Source organism: Guillardia theta, assembly GCF_000315625.1.
Source record: "Guillardia theta CCMP2712 unplaced genomic scaffold GUITHscaffold_3, whole genome shotgun sequence".
NCBI classification, from domain to species: domain Eukaryota; class Cryptophyceae; order Pyrenomonadales; family Geminigeraceae; genus Guillardia; species Guillardia theta.
The window spans coordinates 349198-365101 of record NW_005434671.1 but is presented as its reverse complement, the minus strand read 5'-3'; the positions used below and the strand labels follow the sequence as shown (position 1 = coordinate 365101).

Genomic DNA, 15904 nt, shown 5'->3' with positions numbered 1-15904 from the left:
CGGTCCGAGGTGACCGTTCAAGGTTGTACGGTCCAGGGCTGAGGGCCCGGGGTCCCGGGAGTCCTGCCGCGGCCCGGCGGGCCGGGGGTCGCTGAGGGGGGTCGGCTGGGGGTCGGCTGGGGGGTCGGCACGGGGGAGGAACTCCCAATAAAATGGTCTAGTACCGGTATTTTTGTATGATATTTTGGGGGTACCTTTTCAGGAGGGGGTGGGTGAGTTTGCAGGAAATCGCAATGGCAGCAAGGCGGCGACCAGGTTTAAGGATGATTAATTCAGCCTGTGCAATGATGACAATCGTGAAACCACCATAGCCTATCAGGAAATTGTAAAATCTATATCATGGTATCAATCATTTGAATTGCATCGTAGCAGTGTTTAATATTTTCCACAATACGTACTTTTTTCTACTTGCAGCCAGCAATGCTACGCAATCCCCGGAACCGTTGCATATTACCTGTTAATCCTTCATCCCATTGCCCTGATTTAGCATATACTCGCTTTCGATTGTTCTTCTGCGTACTATTGTGTGGCTCCACATCATTATCAGATCCATCCCGTGCATTGAAAGCTTCACGGTCGTGCGGTTTGCTCAGGACAATTCGCTTCTTCGAATGCTCGTATACAAAAGGCAGGTTTGGATCCACCTTTTTAGATAATTCTATGCATGCCTGATTGAATTTTCTCAGAAAATCCTTCTTGTTCAGATGGCCGATCAACGACCACAGATTCTCTACACTATCCGTGCAGAGAGTTCGTGAATTGAAGTCATAGTCTCTATCACCCAGCGCATGATTCTTATCCCTCACATACTGTTGTACTTGCAGATGAGTATCAATTGCAACTATGAAGCCTTCAAATGTTACAGATGATAGTCCCTTGACATGTTTTTGGCTGACACTGGTCCAGTCGATGCCTTCCAATAGCCATCTTCGACCCTCTTGAACGAGACGTATCCTCTCTGAAACTTTCAGCCCTCTTTCATCGAATGCTTTGTGCAGGCCAGACATAGCCTCTGCCATTCTTGCTGTCGCTTCATGTCCTTCTGCCTTTAGTAGACTGATGGCCTTGTCACTGAACATCTTCAGCATGATATCCACCGATTGTGGATCGGCGGTCCCGTCGACTTCCATCTGAGTCATCCAAGCAGGATTCTTCTTGGCGATATCACTGTAAGCTTTATGCCATATCTGGGCTTCCGTAGAAGACGATTGAGACTTCCCTGATCCAATGGAATGCCTGACATTCTTCAACAAGTGATTGATGCACGGCGAGAAAAACAACAACTTGTTCGTAATTGGAGAGAGGACGGGATTGGATAACCATTCGTCGAATTTAAAGCGGATCTTGTGTTCATCAAAGTCATTTAGTCCATCAGCTATTCTTCGCTCCATCTCCCAAGGAGTGAATGTTTCCCCCCCCTCTTCATTGTGCTTGGCCAATGAAAGAACTTCTTCATATCCGTACCGTCTGCAAAATATTTGAAACCTGCAAAACATCTCTTTCAGGGTCGCTCTGGGCCTCTTCCTCGTGTGGCATCGTAGCGTCTTCTCCTTCTGAACTTGCCATATGGCCTGGTTCTGTCGTAACTGCAAAACAAACTGTTTAATTTCTCTCATCTCAGCAACATCCATGTGTACAATTCCTTGCTGAGGTGTGATGGGCAATGACGACAAATCATCACCATCGTACTCATCTGGATGGTCCAATGTGCACTCACTCTCAATGTCGTGCTCTGAAATTGGAGGTTCGAACTTGAATATCCCCGAAATGTATGCTGAAATAGATGTACATAAATGTCTATATTCCATACTGGTTGCAGTCTTGTTAATGGCTTTCACTTCCTGAATGAATGTACTTGGCTTGTCTTGGTAGAAATAACGATATATACAGGCGAACTCCCCATCGAAAGACCACACATTGAAGTTCACGCCTCTCTTCCAAGCTTCATTGGTGACAGCTAAAAAAATATCCTTTCCATCTTTGGAACACAAACTTTTATGGGCAAAGCCGATGTAAACAGGCGCAGGAGGCATATGCTTTTGTCCATCCTGTGCAACCACACATATTGCATCTTCTGCTAGTTCGGCGATCGCCGTCTTGTAGTACAAGTCATTGTATACATTTAATTCATCTTGAATTGAACGCCGCTCGTCCTCGCTTGGTGTGGCGGTACTGATGTAGTTGTTCAGACGATCAATCAGTTGCGGCACTTGAGTTTGGATCTGACTACATCCCTCAATGACCCCGGCCATGTACAATTGATGTGGCGTAAACCTGACTTCATTAGAGACATTCCTTCTCGTATCTGCGTTGTTGCTAATCATTTTTGCAACATACTTATCACGAATTTTCTTGTAGTCCCGTTCAGTCGTTGATTTCCTTTCATTGATGTGATCCAAGTCAGTTTTCAATAAGCCTATCACATGCTCCTGAATCGATTCAGCGGTTGTTCCCTCCAAACAAAGCCGTGCCAACCGTCTCTGTCGCATCTCAAGCCGTTCACACAAATCCATTGTTTTCCCCGTGACTCCACCTAAATCTGCTTCGCAGTCTTCGAACTGTTTACAAAACCCAGCATTGATCATCGTCTTGTCCATCGCCAACACATGAATACCTTCTACAAGGTTAAAATTCATTTCACCGTAATCATGCAAAACCTCGCTGCAGATTCTTGACTTGTTTAGATCACGTGTCTTCATGTCTGCACTCTGCAGCTTATGAAGAGTAGATATGGACGGTAGAGGCAAGTTATGCAAAGCCTGATCAGAATGGAAGTTTCTCGTATACTTGTTCCCTGGCCCTGACAGTAAACGGAACGTACTCCCGTCGCAAACATTGAGAATTGTTGATGCGAAACTCAAAACCTCCGGAGAGAATCTCATGCCCCTCGAATCTTTCGCTCTGAAGCTCTGATGACACCAATCCATGACGAGGTAAGGCATGATTCTATGTGTGCTTTTGAAAGCTTGGATGTCGTTTCTGGCAAAGATTACTAACTCCGAAAGTATATCCGGCAATCCAGCAGCATGCAGATTTGAAACAGCATTTTCGAATTTACATATCGCAGATAGCTCATGCTCTGTATTCTTGTCATGTGTTTGACACAGAGAGTCGTGTTCACTCATAATCCTTCTAATCATGTCACATCGGGTGTGGCTGTCAAGGGTTCTAAAAGTTTCAAGGACTGTCTGAATGAACAGTTCGGATTGCGCCTTGGCATGTTTGTTTGGAAGACTCTCACTTGTGTCAACATGTTCATCCGACATTCTTGCATACCTGTACAATGATCGTCAGGTCACTGGCATGGAAAGAAAGCAACATCTCAGACTTACTTCACAAAGTAATCGTGTATAGTAGTTTGCAATGAATTCAAATTCTCGAAGTGAGCAGTAGACCATTCTTCCATGCGAGAAAGAAGGTTTCGATTCTTCCTGTGAATGTTGCCAATACGTGTACGAAGTCGATTCAAGTGCTCATAAATGGCCTTTGTGCCTCCATGTGATTTGCCAGATGCTTGTTGTTCGAAAACCTGCATGTAGTGCTGGAGAAAACATCTCGAAAATCCTTCTGATGTAGGCCCATAGACATCTCCGAGGACCTTTAGTTTGTTCTGGACTTCATACAAGGATACAGAACGAAGACTCCACTTGAGGTAATGGGTCGCTGAAACTAAAAGATTCTCGTCTTCACACTCCACAGATAAAGTTGCATGGCCATGGCATTGCAAGAAATCCAACAGCTTGAAAACCAAGGCATCATCCCATTGAGAGAGCAAGATCTGCTCAAGATCATTGCAATCCTTGTGTTTTTTCAACCTTGCAACACAAGTTGTGCACATAGACACACCATGCCACTTTCGAATGCTGGTCATTTCTCGTCGTCTGTGGCATGATGAGCATATTTTCTTCGCTGGAAGCCTCGGCCTGCCCATGGTGTGGGACAACATAGCTTTGCCCGCCAAAAATTTGATTTGAATTTTCTCGTGACACCCTGCCATGGCATGCAGCACCCCCTAAATCCCCCGCCATAGTGCCCCGAACGCTCTGCATGGAGGCGCGATGAGGAAAGGAGGGGGGGGTATTTAACTAAATATTTGTACCAGTTAATTCCCACACTAGGGGTTGGCCCGTCTGTCAGATCGAATATAGCAGTTCCACCCCCGTGGGGGGTCGGTCTCATGATCGGTATGAGCGGGGATGTGGATGTGCTTCTGCAAGCAGCGCGCGAGCTAGAATGTCGTCCCTGCAGGCGAAGCGCATGGCGCTGACGAGGGCGGGAGTGCCCACGAACTACGTGCCAGGTATGCAGAGGCAGCAGACGCTTGTGAGGTGCCTCGGTGCCCTCCTCCTGCTTCGATTGCAGCAAGGGAGGACCCGAGGACACACGATGTAGCTCCCGTGCTTGTTTGCACCTGCTCAGCAGCGGGGCTCTCGGTAGCTAGTTGTCTGATGTGTGTGCAGGTCTTGGTCGTGGTGCCACCGGCTTCACTACCCGATCCGATATCGGTCCTGCTCGATACTCTGCGCCTGAGCAAGATCAGGCAGCCACAGCCCAGCAGCAAAGAAACGTCGTTAGTTTCGGGCAGGCACCTGAGGTGAAGAGATGGGTTCTCCTGGTCGGCCCTGGAGACTTATGATCGTGTAGGGCTACGTTCCTGGAGCTGGTCGTGGAACTGCAGGATTCGGTGGCAAGGATGACGTAGCAGGCGAGAAGGAGGAGGATCTTGGAGATTCAAACTACAACGAATTCTATGGATACGGGGGCGCTCTTTTCAGCGACACCCCGTACGAACAGGTGATTGCTCTTCGCGCGCATTTTTCTTGTTGTTGTTTACTGCGTTTGCTCTCACCTGTGGCATGCATTGCTTCTCTTGCTCCTCGTCTTTCCTTGCTTGCCTTCGTTGCTCCCTCCTCTTCGCTTGCCGATGCTCTACTTCATCTTTCCGGGAGTTGTCGTGCTTTGCATCTCAATTCCTGGGTGCCATGCTCTTATGGATGACGGATCTGCCTGCCAGGACGATCAAGAAGCCGATGCAGTCTGGGACGCAGTGGACCAAAGGATGGATGGGTTTGTTTGCTGTGACTGCACAAGAGCTGGTATTAAGTCATCACGTACTCAGACGTAGAAAGGAGAGGAGAGAAGCTCGTGAAAAAGAAGAGCTCAGGAAATATCGTGCAAAGCTTCCAACCCTCCATTCCCAGTTTGCAGACATCAAGCGAGGTGAGCATCGATGGATAGTTCTCCTGTTTCTCAAGAGAATCTGTGCCCCTTGTCCGAATGATGTCACAAGAGCAGATAAGGGATTGAGTATTCGTATTTTGTATCGGCAAGGGACCATGTCTTTTGAAGCTCTTCGATGCTATCCATGATCGGATTGGATTGAATTGAGCTTTGAGATGTTGGTGACATGCGCGATACAAGATGTGGAGAAATTGACCGCAACAGACATGTCTGAATGGATGCAACCTGCAATATTGCCTTGGTGTAAAGTTGAAGAAGGGTCCTGATACTGGATATATCTTCAGATCTGCAATCTCTTTCTAGAGAAGACTGGGTTTCCATTCCTGATGCCAACGATATTTCACACAAGAAGAGGAGAGTCGATACCATGAAGGACAGGTTGATATTGGTCTCATTGTCAGCAAACCTTGACTATGAGGCAGATTCATGCCAGCGCCTGATTCATTGCTAGCGCAAGCACAGGCAGAGCAAGCAGGAAGCCACAATGAACTCGATACAAGACAGCAAGTACTTGGAGGGATCACTACAGTATCAGGTGACGCTGACTCATCACCTTTCTACTTTATCGGGAGTAGTCAATAACGGCGGTTTGATGGGGCAGGCACACAATCGCAGTTCACGGATTTGAACAAAGTCGGAGAGGGTCGTAATACATACCTGCAATTGAAGTTGGACAGGTGACGTCTGACTGAAAGCAATATTCTCCTGATATCCATGCGAAGAGTTTCGGACTCTGTGTCGGGACAGACTGTTGTTGATCCCAAGGGATACTTGACGGATCTCAATTCTCAGATCCGCAATCAGGTTCACCATGTTTTGAAATCTCGATGTTTACTGATTTCGTATAGGCTGCGGACGTAGCTGACATCAAGCAAGCAAGGCTTCTGCTCAAGTCTGCCATCACATCCAATCCAAAGCATGCTCCAGCTTGGATCGCAGCTTCTCGATTGGAAGTAAGAGAATTGCCTACGAGTGATCTTAGCCTCACTTTGCAACCACCAGGTCATCGCAGGAAAGGTTTCTCAAGCAAGAAACTTGATTATGCAGGTAATGCCTCCTATGGCCGTCTGGATTGAGTTGTTGACAAGTCCCACAGGGATGCGAGGCGGTTCCCTTGAATGAAGATATCTGGTTGGAAGCGGCAAGCATTCATCCTCCAGAACAAGTCTGCTCATCAAAGTTGCTCATGTATCTTGTTTGACCTTTCGCACTTCAGGCAAAGAAAATCATTGCTCAAGCAGTTCATCATCTGCCGACTAAGGTATCTCGCTCTACTAACCTCCTTACACTGATTGCTTACTCTTCAGGTCTCATTGTGGATGCGAGCAGCCGAACTCGAGCAAGAGGCGAAGGGAAAGGCAAGGAGCTTCATTTGATAGTGCTTCCAGAATGACGGAATCGTCAGAGGAGAGTTCTGCGAAGAGCGTTGGAATTGATTCCAGATTCGGAGAGGTTGTGGAAAGCTGCTGTAGAGTTGGAGGACAAGGAAAGTTGAACATCAGCTCCAGCTGCTGTCTGACGATGGTCCATGCGCAGGATGCAGCACGAGTCCTGTTGACAAGGGCAGTCGAGGACGGTTGCTGCCCGCTAAGTGTGGACTTGTGGTTGGCCCTGGCAAGGCTGGAAGAGTATCAGGAGGTGATGACAAGAACGATGATGCTGATGCATGAAAAGTGTCCTTTTCTGACAGCAGATCACAGGCAAGGAAGGTGTTGAACAATGCGCGCAAGAAGGTCCCCTCGGAACCGCAGATCTGGTTCACTGCAGCAAAGCTTGAGGAGGCCAACGGAAATGGGCAGGTCTTGCTCGTTCCATTGATTTCCTGAGCAGAATATTGACTCTCCTCATGCGACCTTCCTCTTCAGAACGTTCCCAAGATTCTTGAGCGCGCGATGAGGCAGTTTGCAGACATGAAGCTGAAGGTGCAGAGGACGAGGGAGCGCGAGAGCTCGAGGCTGACATGCGCTTCAGGTGTCAGATGACAGAGACTTCTGGCAGCAAGAGGCGGAGAAGGCGGAGAAAGGGGGATACCCGGTAAGCGACCATGGCGGCCTCCCTTTCCCTGACGTCGCGATGCCTTCAGGTGGTTGCCGAGGGTCTCATCAAAGTCAGCGCGGACGTGAACGTGTTGCCTCATGAGAGGAGGCGAGTGTGGGAGGCGGAGGCTGAAGCCCTCCTGGAGCGAGGAGCGGTTCACTGCGCTAGAACCCTATACTCTAGCCTCCTGCAGTATTTCAACACCAAGAAGAAGGTCTCCTCCTCTTCCTCCTCCTTCCCCATCCCTCCTTCCGCTTCTCTTCTCAACATAGTTTCTTCTCCCTTTTGGACCTATCCCTCTCTCCTCCATCAGCAGGTGCTCGCTCACGCTCTTTTTGCTCAGATATGGATGGCAGCAGCCAACTTGGAGAAGAAGCATGGAACCCCCGAAGCGCTGGACCAGCTGCTCAAGAAGGCACTCCCAGTTTGCGGTGCTGCGGTGCTGGCTGAATGCTGGAGCAGGCGACAACCTTCTGCCCCAAGGCCTGGCCGCTTTGGTTGATGGGTGCCAAGGAGAAATGGGTCAACGGCGACTTGGACGGCAAGGGAGAGCTTGATGGCTCTGCCAGGACTAACGGGATGTGCAGGCGCGCGCGTCATCCTCGGCGAGGCTTTCAAGATCAACCCCGACAACGAAGAGATCTGGCTCGCTGCGGTGAAGCTTGAGAACGACAACAACGAGATCCAGGTGGGAGGAGGAGGAGGAGGAGGTGATGGCGGTGGTGGTGGAAGAGGATGAGGAGGATGAGGTGGTGGTGATAGCGGCGGCGGCGGTAGAGGAAGACAAGGAGGAGGAGGAGGAGGAGGCCGTGGATGTCGGGACCTGACGTGATGCCACCAGCGTGCCCGGACCCTGCTGGAGAAAGCGAGGATGCAAGCCGGAACGGAGCGAGTGTGGATGAAGAGCGTTATGCTGGAGAGAGACCAGGGCAACATGGAGGCCGCATGCGAACTTCTCACGCAGGCCCTCGAGAAGTACCCGACGTTTGCCAAGCTGTGGATGATCCTGATACAAGTTGGACCTCCTCCTCTTCACTGATCTCCTCCTCTCTCCCTCCCTCCTCCACCTCTCCTCTGAGTTCGAGCATTGACGTCTCTTCTCAGATCAAGCAATCGATGGGCCTGCCGGACGAGGCTCGCGATGCTTATCTGCAAGGAACCAGCAAGTGCCCCAGCAGCGTCGCGCTGTGGATCGTCGCCGTTCACTTCGAGCGAGATTCCAACCAGGTGAGAAGGGGAGAGAGTCGCTGCGACAAGGGGGGGTTAGGTAAGACCAGATGCTAACCATTCGGATGAACAGCTCACGAAAGCAAGATCGTTGTTGGAAAAGGCAAGGCTCAAGAACCCCAAGGTCTGATATCCTCCTCCTCCTCCTCCTCCTCCTCCTCCTCCTCCTCCTCCTCCTTATCTGGGAGCAGGATCAGCACCTCTGGCTCGAAACTATTCGCATGGAAGCAGCGCTGCCAGACAACAGAAAGTTGGCAGCGACCCGTCTTGCGCAAGCTCTTCAGGTAGGAACAAGATGGGAAGGAGGTGCTTGGGAGAGGAGCGGACAGAAGGGGAAAAGGAAAATTGAGGGGGGTCGGGGGTTGCGGGGGGATGCTGGTAGAAGCGAGAGAAGAGAAGGAAATGGAGGGGAAGGGGGTAGTGATGATCTGTGACGGGTGGGTAGGAATGTCCCAACAGTGGAATCTTGTGGTCAGAAGCTATCCTCATGGAACCTCGACAGCAGAGGAAGGCGAAGAGGTGAAGAGGAGGAGGAGTAGGGAGGAGGAAGTGGGAGGAGGAGGAGGAATGGGGAGGAGGAGGAGGAGGAGGAAGGGGGAGGGGAGGGAGGAAGGGGAGGAAAGAGGAGGAGGAAGAGGCTGATGTGGAGCCTTCAGTGTGGATGCCATCAAACACTGCGAGAACGACACGTTCGTCATCTGTACCATCGCTCGTCTCTTCCATGCCGATAGAAAGCTCGAAAAGGTGAAGCTCCTCATTCAAGGTTACTGAGTACTAAACAGTCCCTCCTCCTCCTCCTCCTCCTCCTCCTTCCTCCTCCTCCTCCTTCCTTCCTTCAGGCTCGCACTTGGTTCAATCGTGCCTGCACTCTAAACCCAGACTTCGGCGATGCTTGGGCCCACTGGTGACCAGCCTTCCTTCCTGTGTCCTCGGCTTCTCCTCCTCCTCCCCATCTTCCATTCCCTCCCTCCCTCTCATCTCCTGTTGCAGGTTTCGGCTGGAGCAGCAACATGGAACAGACGAAACGAGAGCAGAAGTCATCAGAAGGTGAGGAGAGGGAGAGAGGCAGGGGAAGGAGACGGGAAGGGAAGGGAAGCGAGGGCGGGGAGGACGAGGGTATGAGGGGGGTTGGGGCTGTGGAAGTTGATTGGGAGGATGCAGATGCAAGGATGCGAACCCTCGGCACGGAGAAGTCTGGCAGCGAGTGAGCAAAGCGGCTGGAAAGAATTTCGCCGACGTGGGAGAGAAGCTCATGGCTGTGGTGCAGAGCATTACAGAGAAGGCCTCGCTGACGAACTGAGAGGAGAGGAAAGCAGAGGAGGGAGGGGACACAACAACAGAAACGAAAAGATGGGAAGTGGAAGGTTTCTCTTCTTTTCTGTGCATTTTTCATTTCAAGACATTTGCATCGAATTAAATTGGCTGGAAATTTTATGTGCAGCGAGAGCAGACGGGAAAACAAAGGGAGAACAGGGAAGGTGGGTGAGTTGAGAGGGAGGGGAGAGAAGAACGCGCTTGACATGTAGGATGAAGGAGGTGGGAGGAGGCAAAGGAGAGGCTCAAGGAGGGAGGGAGAGGGTAGAGGAGCCAGCTAAGTCAAGGAGAGAGGAGAGAGGAGAGGCAGGAGGACGAGATCTCAGGCCTCGTCCGAGTCTGAAGAGTCAGGGATCCATCCGAGAGTCTCGAGGATTTCCTGCCGCAGGAAGACAACCATGGCAGCAACCTGCGAGCAGTGAGGAGGAGGAGGAGGAGGAGCAGGAGCAGGAGCAGGAGCAGGAGCAGGAGCAGGAGCAGGAGCAGGAGCAAGAGGAGGAGCAGGAGGATGACGAGGGGGAGCAGGAGGAGCAGGAGGGTAGAGGAGAGCAGGAGGAGATGTGAAATGAAACGTGAGGAGGGGGAGGAGGAGGAGGATAGAAGGGAGTAAGAAGTGGAGGACAGGGAGGTATGAGGAGGGAGATGAGGGGTGGTAGGGATCATATACCGTGTTGGCTGCAATCTTGCCGCAGCGGACAGAAGCTCTCGCGTCCTCGCTTGGCTCCAAGTCAGAAAAGTAGAAGTGCGTCACCTCCTTATGCTTCCTCTCGACACTTGTCCTGCACAGGAGTGAGAGAGGGGTGGGAGGTTGGGGGAGGCACGAGGAGGAGGAGGAGGAGGAGGAGGAGGAGGAGGAGGAGGAGGTTGCTGCAGGAAAGGCTCACTGAATGATTGTCTGCTCGCGGACGGGAACGATTTGAAGGCTGCGGTTGGGTCGCAGACCGTCAGTGAGGAGGAAGAGACCATCGAGGAGGAGCGACTTGCTGTGAGACTTGACCTTGACGTAGCCTGCGAGAACGTAAAGAAGCGCGAGGGCGAGTGGAAGGAGGGAGGGACAGTAGAGGGGCGGCTAAGAGGGAGGGACAGTAGAGGGGCGGCTAGGAGGGAGGGACAGAGGACGGAGGGGACGGAGGGGACGGAGGGAGGGGAAGGTGGGTGAAGAGACTTACCCTCTAAGACAGCATGCATGAGCTTGACGTCATCGAGGCAGAGGAAACGCTCGCGGGTGAGGAGGAAGAGGTTGCGAGCATAGAGCGACGTCTCCACCTCCCAGAACTTGGACCGGACAGCATTGACATGGAAGAGGAAGGGAAACCTGAGGGTGACTTCCTGCTCTTCCTGCTCCTGCAGCAGCTCCTGCAGCTTGAAGCGATCCATGTCAACCAGGTCGGCAAAGCTTCGAACGCCGAGGAGAGCAGGACGGGCGATCCTCCTGGTGGTCTCAAGGGGGACGAGCGGGTCGCTTGCGATCGATCGCTCCCACTCCTCGATAAAGTCTCTGCTCCTCCACGTAAAGATCTCCATGTCCTCCACTGCCTTCCTCACTGACACCCAGTCCTGCCCGCCGTCCTCCAGCAGCAGGGAGGAGCGGTCGATGTGGAGGCTCTTGAGGAGCAGGGACGAGACTTTCTTTGCCTTCTTGCTGACTTGCAGCAGCCGCTGGACTTCCTCGGAGAAATCGAAGTACTTGATGCGGGAGAACAGCTCCTGCCCAGTGCAAGTCAGGCGAAGATCTCACGGAGATGTTTGGAGACTTCCTCACTGCAAACAGAACAAACATCTCTTCTCAACATGTTTCATCTCAACATATATCATCTCAAACTTCTCATCACAGCATGTCTCATCTAAACATTCTCATCTCAACATGTTCCACCAGCGACAGGCACACAGTCAAACCCTCACGCTCTTCACAGCAGACAGTCTTGCATAAGACAACATCACCTTGCAGTTGTTGAGAACGTGCTCGCTGCACTCCTCTACATGCCGCGCAGCCCTTGCAAGCTGATTGCTCGCTGTCTGCGGCCGCTGACTCGCCACCTCTCCCGACTCGCAGACTTTCCTGATCCACAGCGAGACTACTCGGAGAGAGCCGGCAAGGAGTTCAACCATCGCTCGCGCGTCCTCCTCCTCCCTCAGCATCGTTCGGATGACCAGCTTGTTCAGTCCGCTGCTCAAGAACTTCCACTTGGAGCGATCGAGGTGGGACGAAGAGACGTCGCCATGGTGGTCCAGGACGCTTCCCACCCCGAACACGTTCCTGTTCACCTCCTCCTCCACCTCCTCGTCTCCGACGAACTTGGCGAGGTCCTGTGCCGTTGCCGCTATCTTCTCCTTCAGCCCTCCGACCGTCTTCACTGCCTCCTGGTGCTCTGCAGTGACGAACGTGGCAAGGACGCACTTGCTCCTGTGCTTGCTCCACATCCTTTTGAACACCTCCTTCTCCCACGAGTTGAACCGCGTGTGGATCGGGTCCACCAGCAGGAGAATCGTCGTCACTTTCTCCGCCATGGCCTCCATCATTCCCCCTTGATCGTAAGGGCAGTCGCCCCCCCTTGGTTTGACAGCGTTCACCAGCTCCTCCATCTCGATGGTCCCGCTCTCGTCCTGGTCGATGAGCTCGATGAACATGTCGAGCTGCGACGGGCGGATTCTCTCTTTACTCCTGTTCACCGTCCTCTCTATCAGAGTCTTCACCTCCTCCTTCTCCAGCGTCCCTGAGCGGTCAGCGTCTGCCTCCTGGAATTTCTTCCTGATCTGCTGCTCCAGGCTCTCGGACGAGCTCGGGTCCGGGAAGAAGTTCCGGATAGTCTGCAGGATGTCCATGCTCGAGTCCTCCCGCACCTGGCTGCCAGCAATCAGCTCTGGGGCCTGCACGAGGGTCGGGCGACAGTGCTGAGGGAGGCTGTTGAAGGACAGGCAGACGCTGCCAGCCATGAAGCGGGTCAGAGGGACTTGCGAGCTCGTCTGGAGGATGGACTTGAGCGCTTCGTCGCTGCCCTCGGTGAGAGAAGCGATCATCTTCTTCCTCTCCTCCACCTCCTTCACCCTCCTCTCGTCGCCGGCTGCCCCACCAACGCTGCTCCCCCTGCAGTTGACGTTCCAGAACGTCAGCATGCTCGACACAATCTTCTCCCTGTCTGCTGTCGCCAGGGCCTCGAGGATCTGCATGCTGAGCACGTCGTTCTCCTTCCTCCCCGACAGCAGAGTCTTCTTCACAAGCTCCCGCTGCAGCATGCTCACCAGCTCCGTCTGCTTGCTGTGCAGCTCCGAGTGCGTCAGGAGCATGAGGGCGTTGGCTCCTCTCTTCACCGTGCGCAGCATCACTTCCTCCGGGCGGCAGGTCTGCAGTAGGAAGAAATCTTCGCCGGGAAAGTCGCTGAACTGCTTGTAAAGGATTCGCTCCTGCACTGCCTGCGCTGGCGCAGGTGACTCCCTGCGGTGGGAGAATTTGACGCCGATCTTGTTGTTTGCAAACTCCTTCACTATGGTCGCCTCGTACAACTGATTTGCCGCCGTTGCATCCTGCTGCGGGTTTGCCCTCCAGATCTTGCTCTCCTCGGGGCTGAGCATGAACACTCTTCCTCCTCCGTTGTACATCGCCATGCAGGGCAGCCCGCACAGAGACGCAACCCTCCTCCTCCTCGACGCAAAGTCGCTGGTATCGAAGTGTTCCAGGAGCTCGGCCTTGTCCAGAAATCCGTCGCCTTCCCAGTCAAAGCTCGCCAGCATCCTCCCTAGCCAGTAGGAGGGGATCGAAACTCCGCGATCCTCGAACGCCTTTCTCATCGCCTCCACGCAGTGCCGGATGGAGAGTCTCGTCCCTTCCTCCGATTGGGCATCCTTGAAGCAAGAGGAGAGGCTATCGAGGATGCCCGAGCGCAGCATCCAATGGATTTCGTCTACCACCTGCTTTTCGCTCTCATACCTCTTACCTTCTCCTCCTCCCAACGCCCGGAATTCACTCATGGCGTTCATAGCAGATACAACAGCATCATGCTGCTTGTTGGCCTCGGCAAGTTGCTTCTTAGCCATCGCGATGGTCTTCTCGACGGTGATCAGGTTGCTTTGAGCTTTCTTCACAGCCTTGTCGTTTGCATTCTTTGCCTCTAGAATCTCCTGATTCGCCTTCATGGTCGCCTGAGCAGCATTGAGCTTCTCTGCAGCGGCGCTCGCCATCGCCAAGTACTTCTTCTTCAGTTTCTCCGCCGCCTGTCGCGCCTTCACCTCTGCCTCCTTGTCCTTGACCTTCTTCTGATCTCTCTTCATGTCCTCTTCGATCTTCTTTGCCTGCATGTTCAGCCTGTCGATATCCAGCTCCTCATGCTCACCAAAGACTGAGGACTGCGCGTGTCCTCCTCTCGCCCCTCCTCCTCCTCCTCCTTTCCCTGACATCTCGCTCGACGTATCAGCGAGTTGTGTCCGCAAGGTCAGGAGGCAATCTTCGATCTCACAGAGCAAGAGCTGCTCGTCGTCGTTCAGCGCAAGAGTCTTGACAAGAAACTGCTCTTCTTCAGACGTCAAGACCCCGTCAACAAGGGCATCTTCTCCGAATCCCACGGTCGTGACGAGTTTGATGAACTCAGCTGCTCGCATGGTCGATTGATACCCCCCGACCTTGACCTTGTCTGCTATCATTGCAATGAGGTTGTCCAGGTGCGCCACCTCGAGCGCCTTGCACTCAGCATGAAATTTTGTGATCGCATGCGCGATCTTGGGAGCTCGAAACAGGAGCGGGTCCGTTGACTCGCAGGCAATGGTGAACTTGTGGTCGCTGTTGAGTTGGTCATGGAGGAACGAGTCCGACGGGTTCATCCCAGCAAGCCACTTGAACAAGTCATTCTTGCAAGGGTTTCTTCCCCCAACGAGTAGTACGGTCCTCTCCTGCTGCGCATCTTCACAAGGATCCACAAGGTTGAGGTCGGCATGCGCGCATGCTCTCTTCACCACTGGCGTTGCCATCTCCTCCAACACAGGCAGGCCTGACACCTCCACTTCCGTCAAAGATGTTCCTTGACCCATGTCTTCGACAGCAAAGAAAAGCTCCTCGAATGTAGATTTCAAAGACAACCAAACCCAACGATCTTGATGCTTTATCAGCATCGCCTGTAATCGAGTTTGAATCCCCAGGGCATCTTCCTTGCAGAACGCCACAATGCTCACAGACGCGCATATCCTAGACGAGTGACGATCGTCGTGGTGAAGTTTCTCTTCTACCGAGAAGACCTGTACATCAGCAGGCAGGACATCGACGGGGGGTTGCGGCCCCTCATGCGTCGCGCCATGGGTTGATGAGCTCAGGTCTTTGGCTATCGACGCGATCAACGCGTCTTGCACTTCTCGATCAAAGCGAAGCCCCGAGGTGGTGATGACGAGCTTGAAGACACACTCAAACATCGAGTCCATCGAGCACCCGTTGAAGTTCAGCATGCTTGCTGCCTGCAGAGCTGAACTCAATCCTTGCTCATACACTCGCTTCACGACCTGAAAACCCAGATGATGGTCAGTTACCAACTTTTAGATATCCCAGCAAGGTTCATACATTCGCTGTCTCTAAGAGAGACTTGTGCCTGATAGATGCATCCTCGTCACTTAACGTGAACCATCTCTGAGGTCTCAGGCCGCCATGCCAGATGCTTGGACGCCTGGAGGCCCTGGTGCTTTTCGATCTGACTGTCTTTTTCATTATGCTTTCTTCACAGCGAGGGGCACAATTTGATTCTAGAAGCAAACAGACCCGCGATCTCCTGTGCTGATGGTAATATGTACAAGCCTGATCAGACTCTACGCCCAGCGAACCCAATCCTTGTGTACAATTCAAAAAGATACGCTACATGTGAACTTGAAAAGCTGCGACGGCATGACGCCTAATGCAACTGAAGATTGTTTGAGCATATGTTCATTCACTTATCCTCCTCATCGCGATGACTCTCGCCATATCCACCTGATCGCTCGCCTTGCTCCTCATCGCTTCCGACTTCTCGCTCACTGCCATTGGGCCCTTCGACTTCCGAATCCGTTACAGAGCAGTTACAGATGTAATATTCCCCTTCCGAGTCATTTTGACTGTGACTGAGAGTCCGATGGC

General features: G+C 52.5%; 3 protein-coding genes across 3 annotated transcripts; 1 reads left to right on the top strand and 2 right to left on the bottom strand.

The window, feature by feature from the left end:
- Window positions 1-404: 404 nt before the first annotated feature.
- On the bottom strand, window positions 405-2942 carry GUITHDRAFT_99861 (hypothetical protein; the record flags this gene model as incomplete). Its single annotated transcript, XM_005841302.1, has 1 exon — window positions 405-2942. One exon carries the CDS (start codon window positions 2940-2942, stop codon window positions 405-407), a length of 2538 nt encoding a protein of 845 aa, XP_005841359.1.
- Window positions 2943-4444: 1502 nt separating this feature from the next.
- GUITHDRAFT_63673 (hypothetical protein) lies at window positions 4445-9805 on the top strand (the record flags this gene model as incomplete). Its single annotated transcript, XM_005841301.1, has 30 exons — window positions 4445-4505; window positions 4679-4794; window positions 5015-5067; window positions 5120-5220; window positions 5526-5619; window positions 5664-5815; window positions 5843-5918; window positions 5964-6045; window positions 6090-6194; window positions 6244-6288; window positions 6338-6406; window positions 6458-6556; window positions 6647-6731; window positions 6785-6879; window positions 6942-7040; window positions 7107-7163; window positions 7213-7275; window positions 7325-7492; window positions 7622-7702; window positions 7741-7800; window positions 7829-7966; window positions 8120-8293; window positions 8383-8505; window positions 8579-8629; window positions 8703-8789; window positions 8951-9024; window positions 9162-9249; window positions 9345-9409; window positions 9496-9552; window positions 9667-9805. Coding segments are annotated over 30 exons (2757 nt in total), but the record flags the coding sequence as incomplete, so codon positions are not given.
- A 336-nt stretch (window positions 9806-10141) lies between these two features.
- GUITHDRAFT_99859 (hypothetical protein) lies at window positions 10142-15502 on the bottom strand (the record flags this gene model as incomplete). The annotated part of the gene is made up of 6 exons (XM_005841300.1): window positions 10142-10228; window positions 10487-10598; window positions 10704-10827; window positions 10989-11526; window positions 11716-15300; window positions 15359-15502. 6 exons carry the CDS (start codon window positions 15500-15502, stop codon window positions 10142-10144), a joined length of 4590 nt encoding a protein of 1529 aa, XP_005841357.1.
- Window positions 15503-15904: the final 402 nt, after the last annotated feature.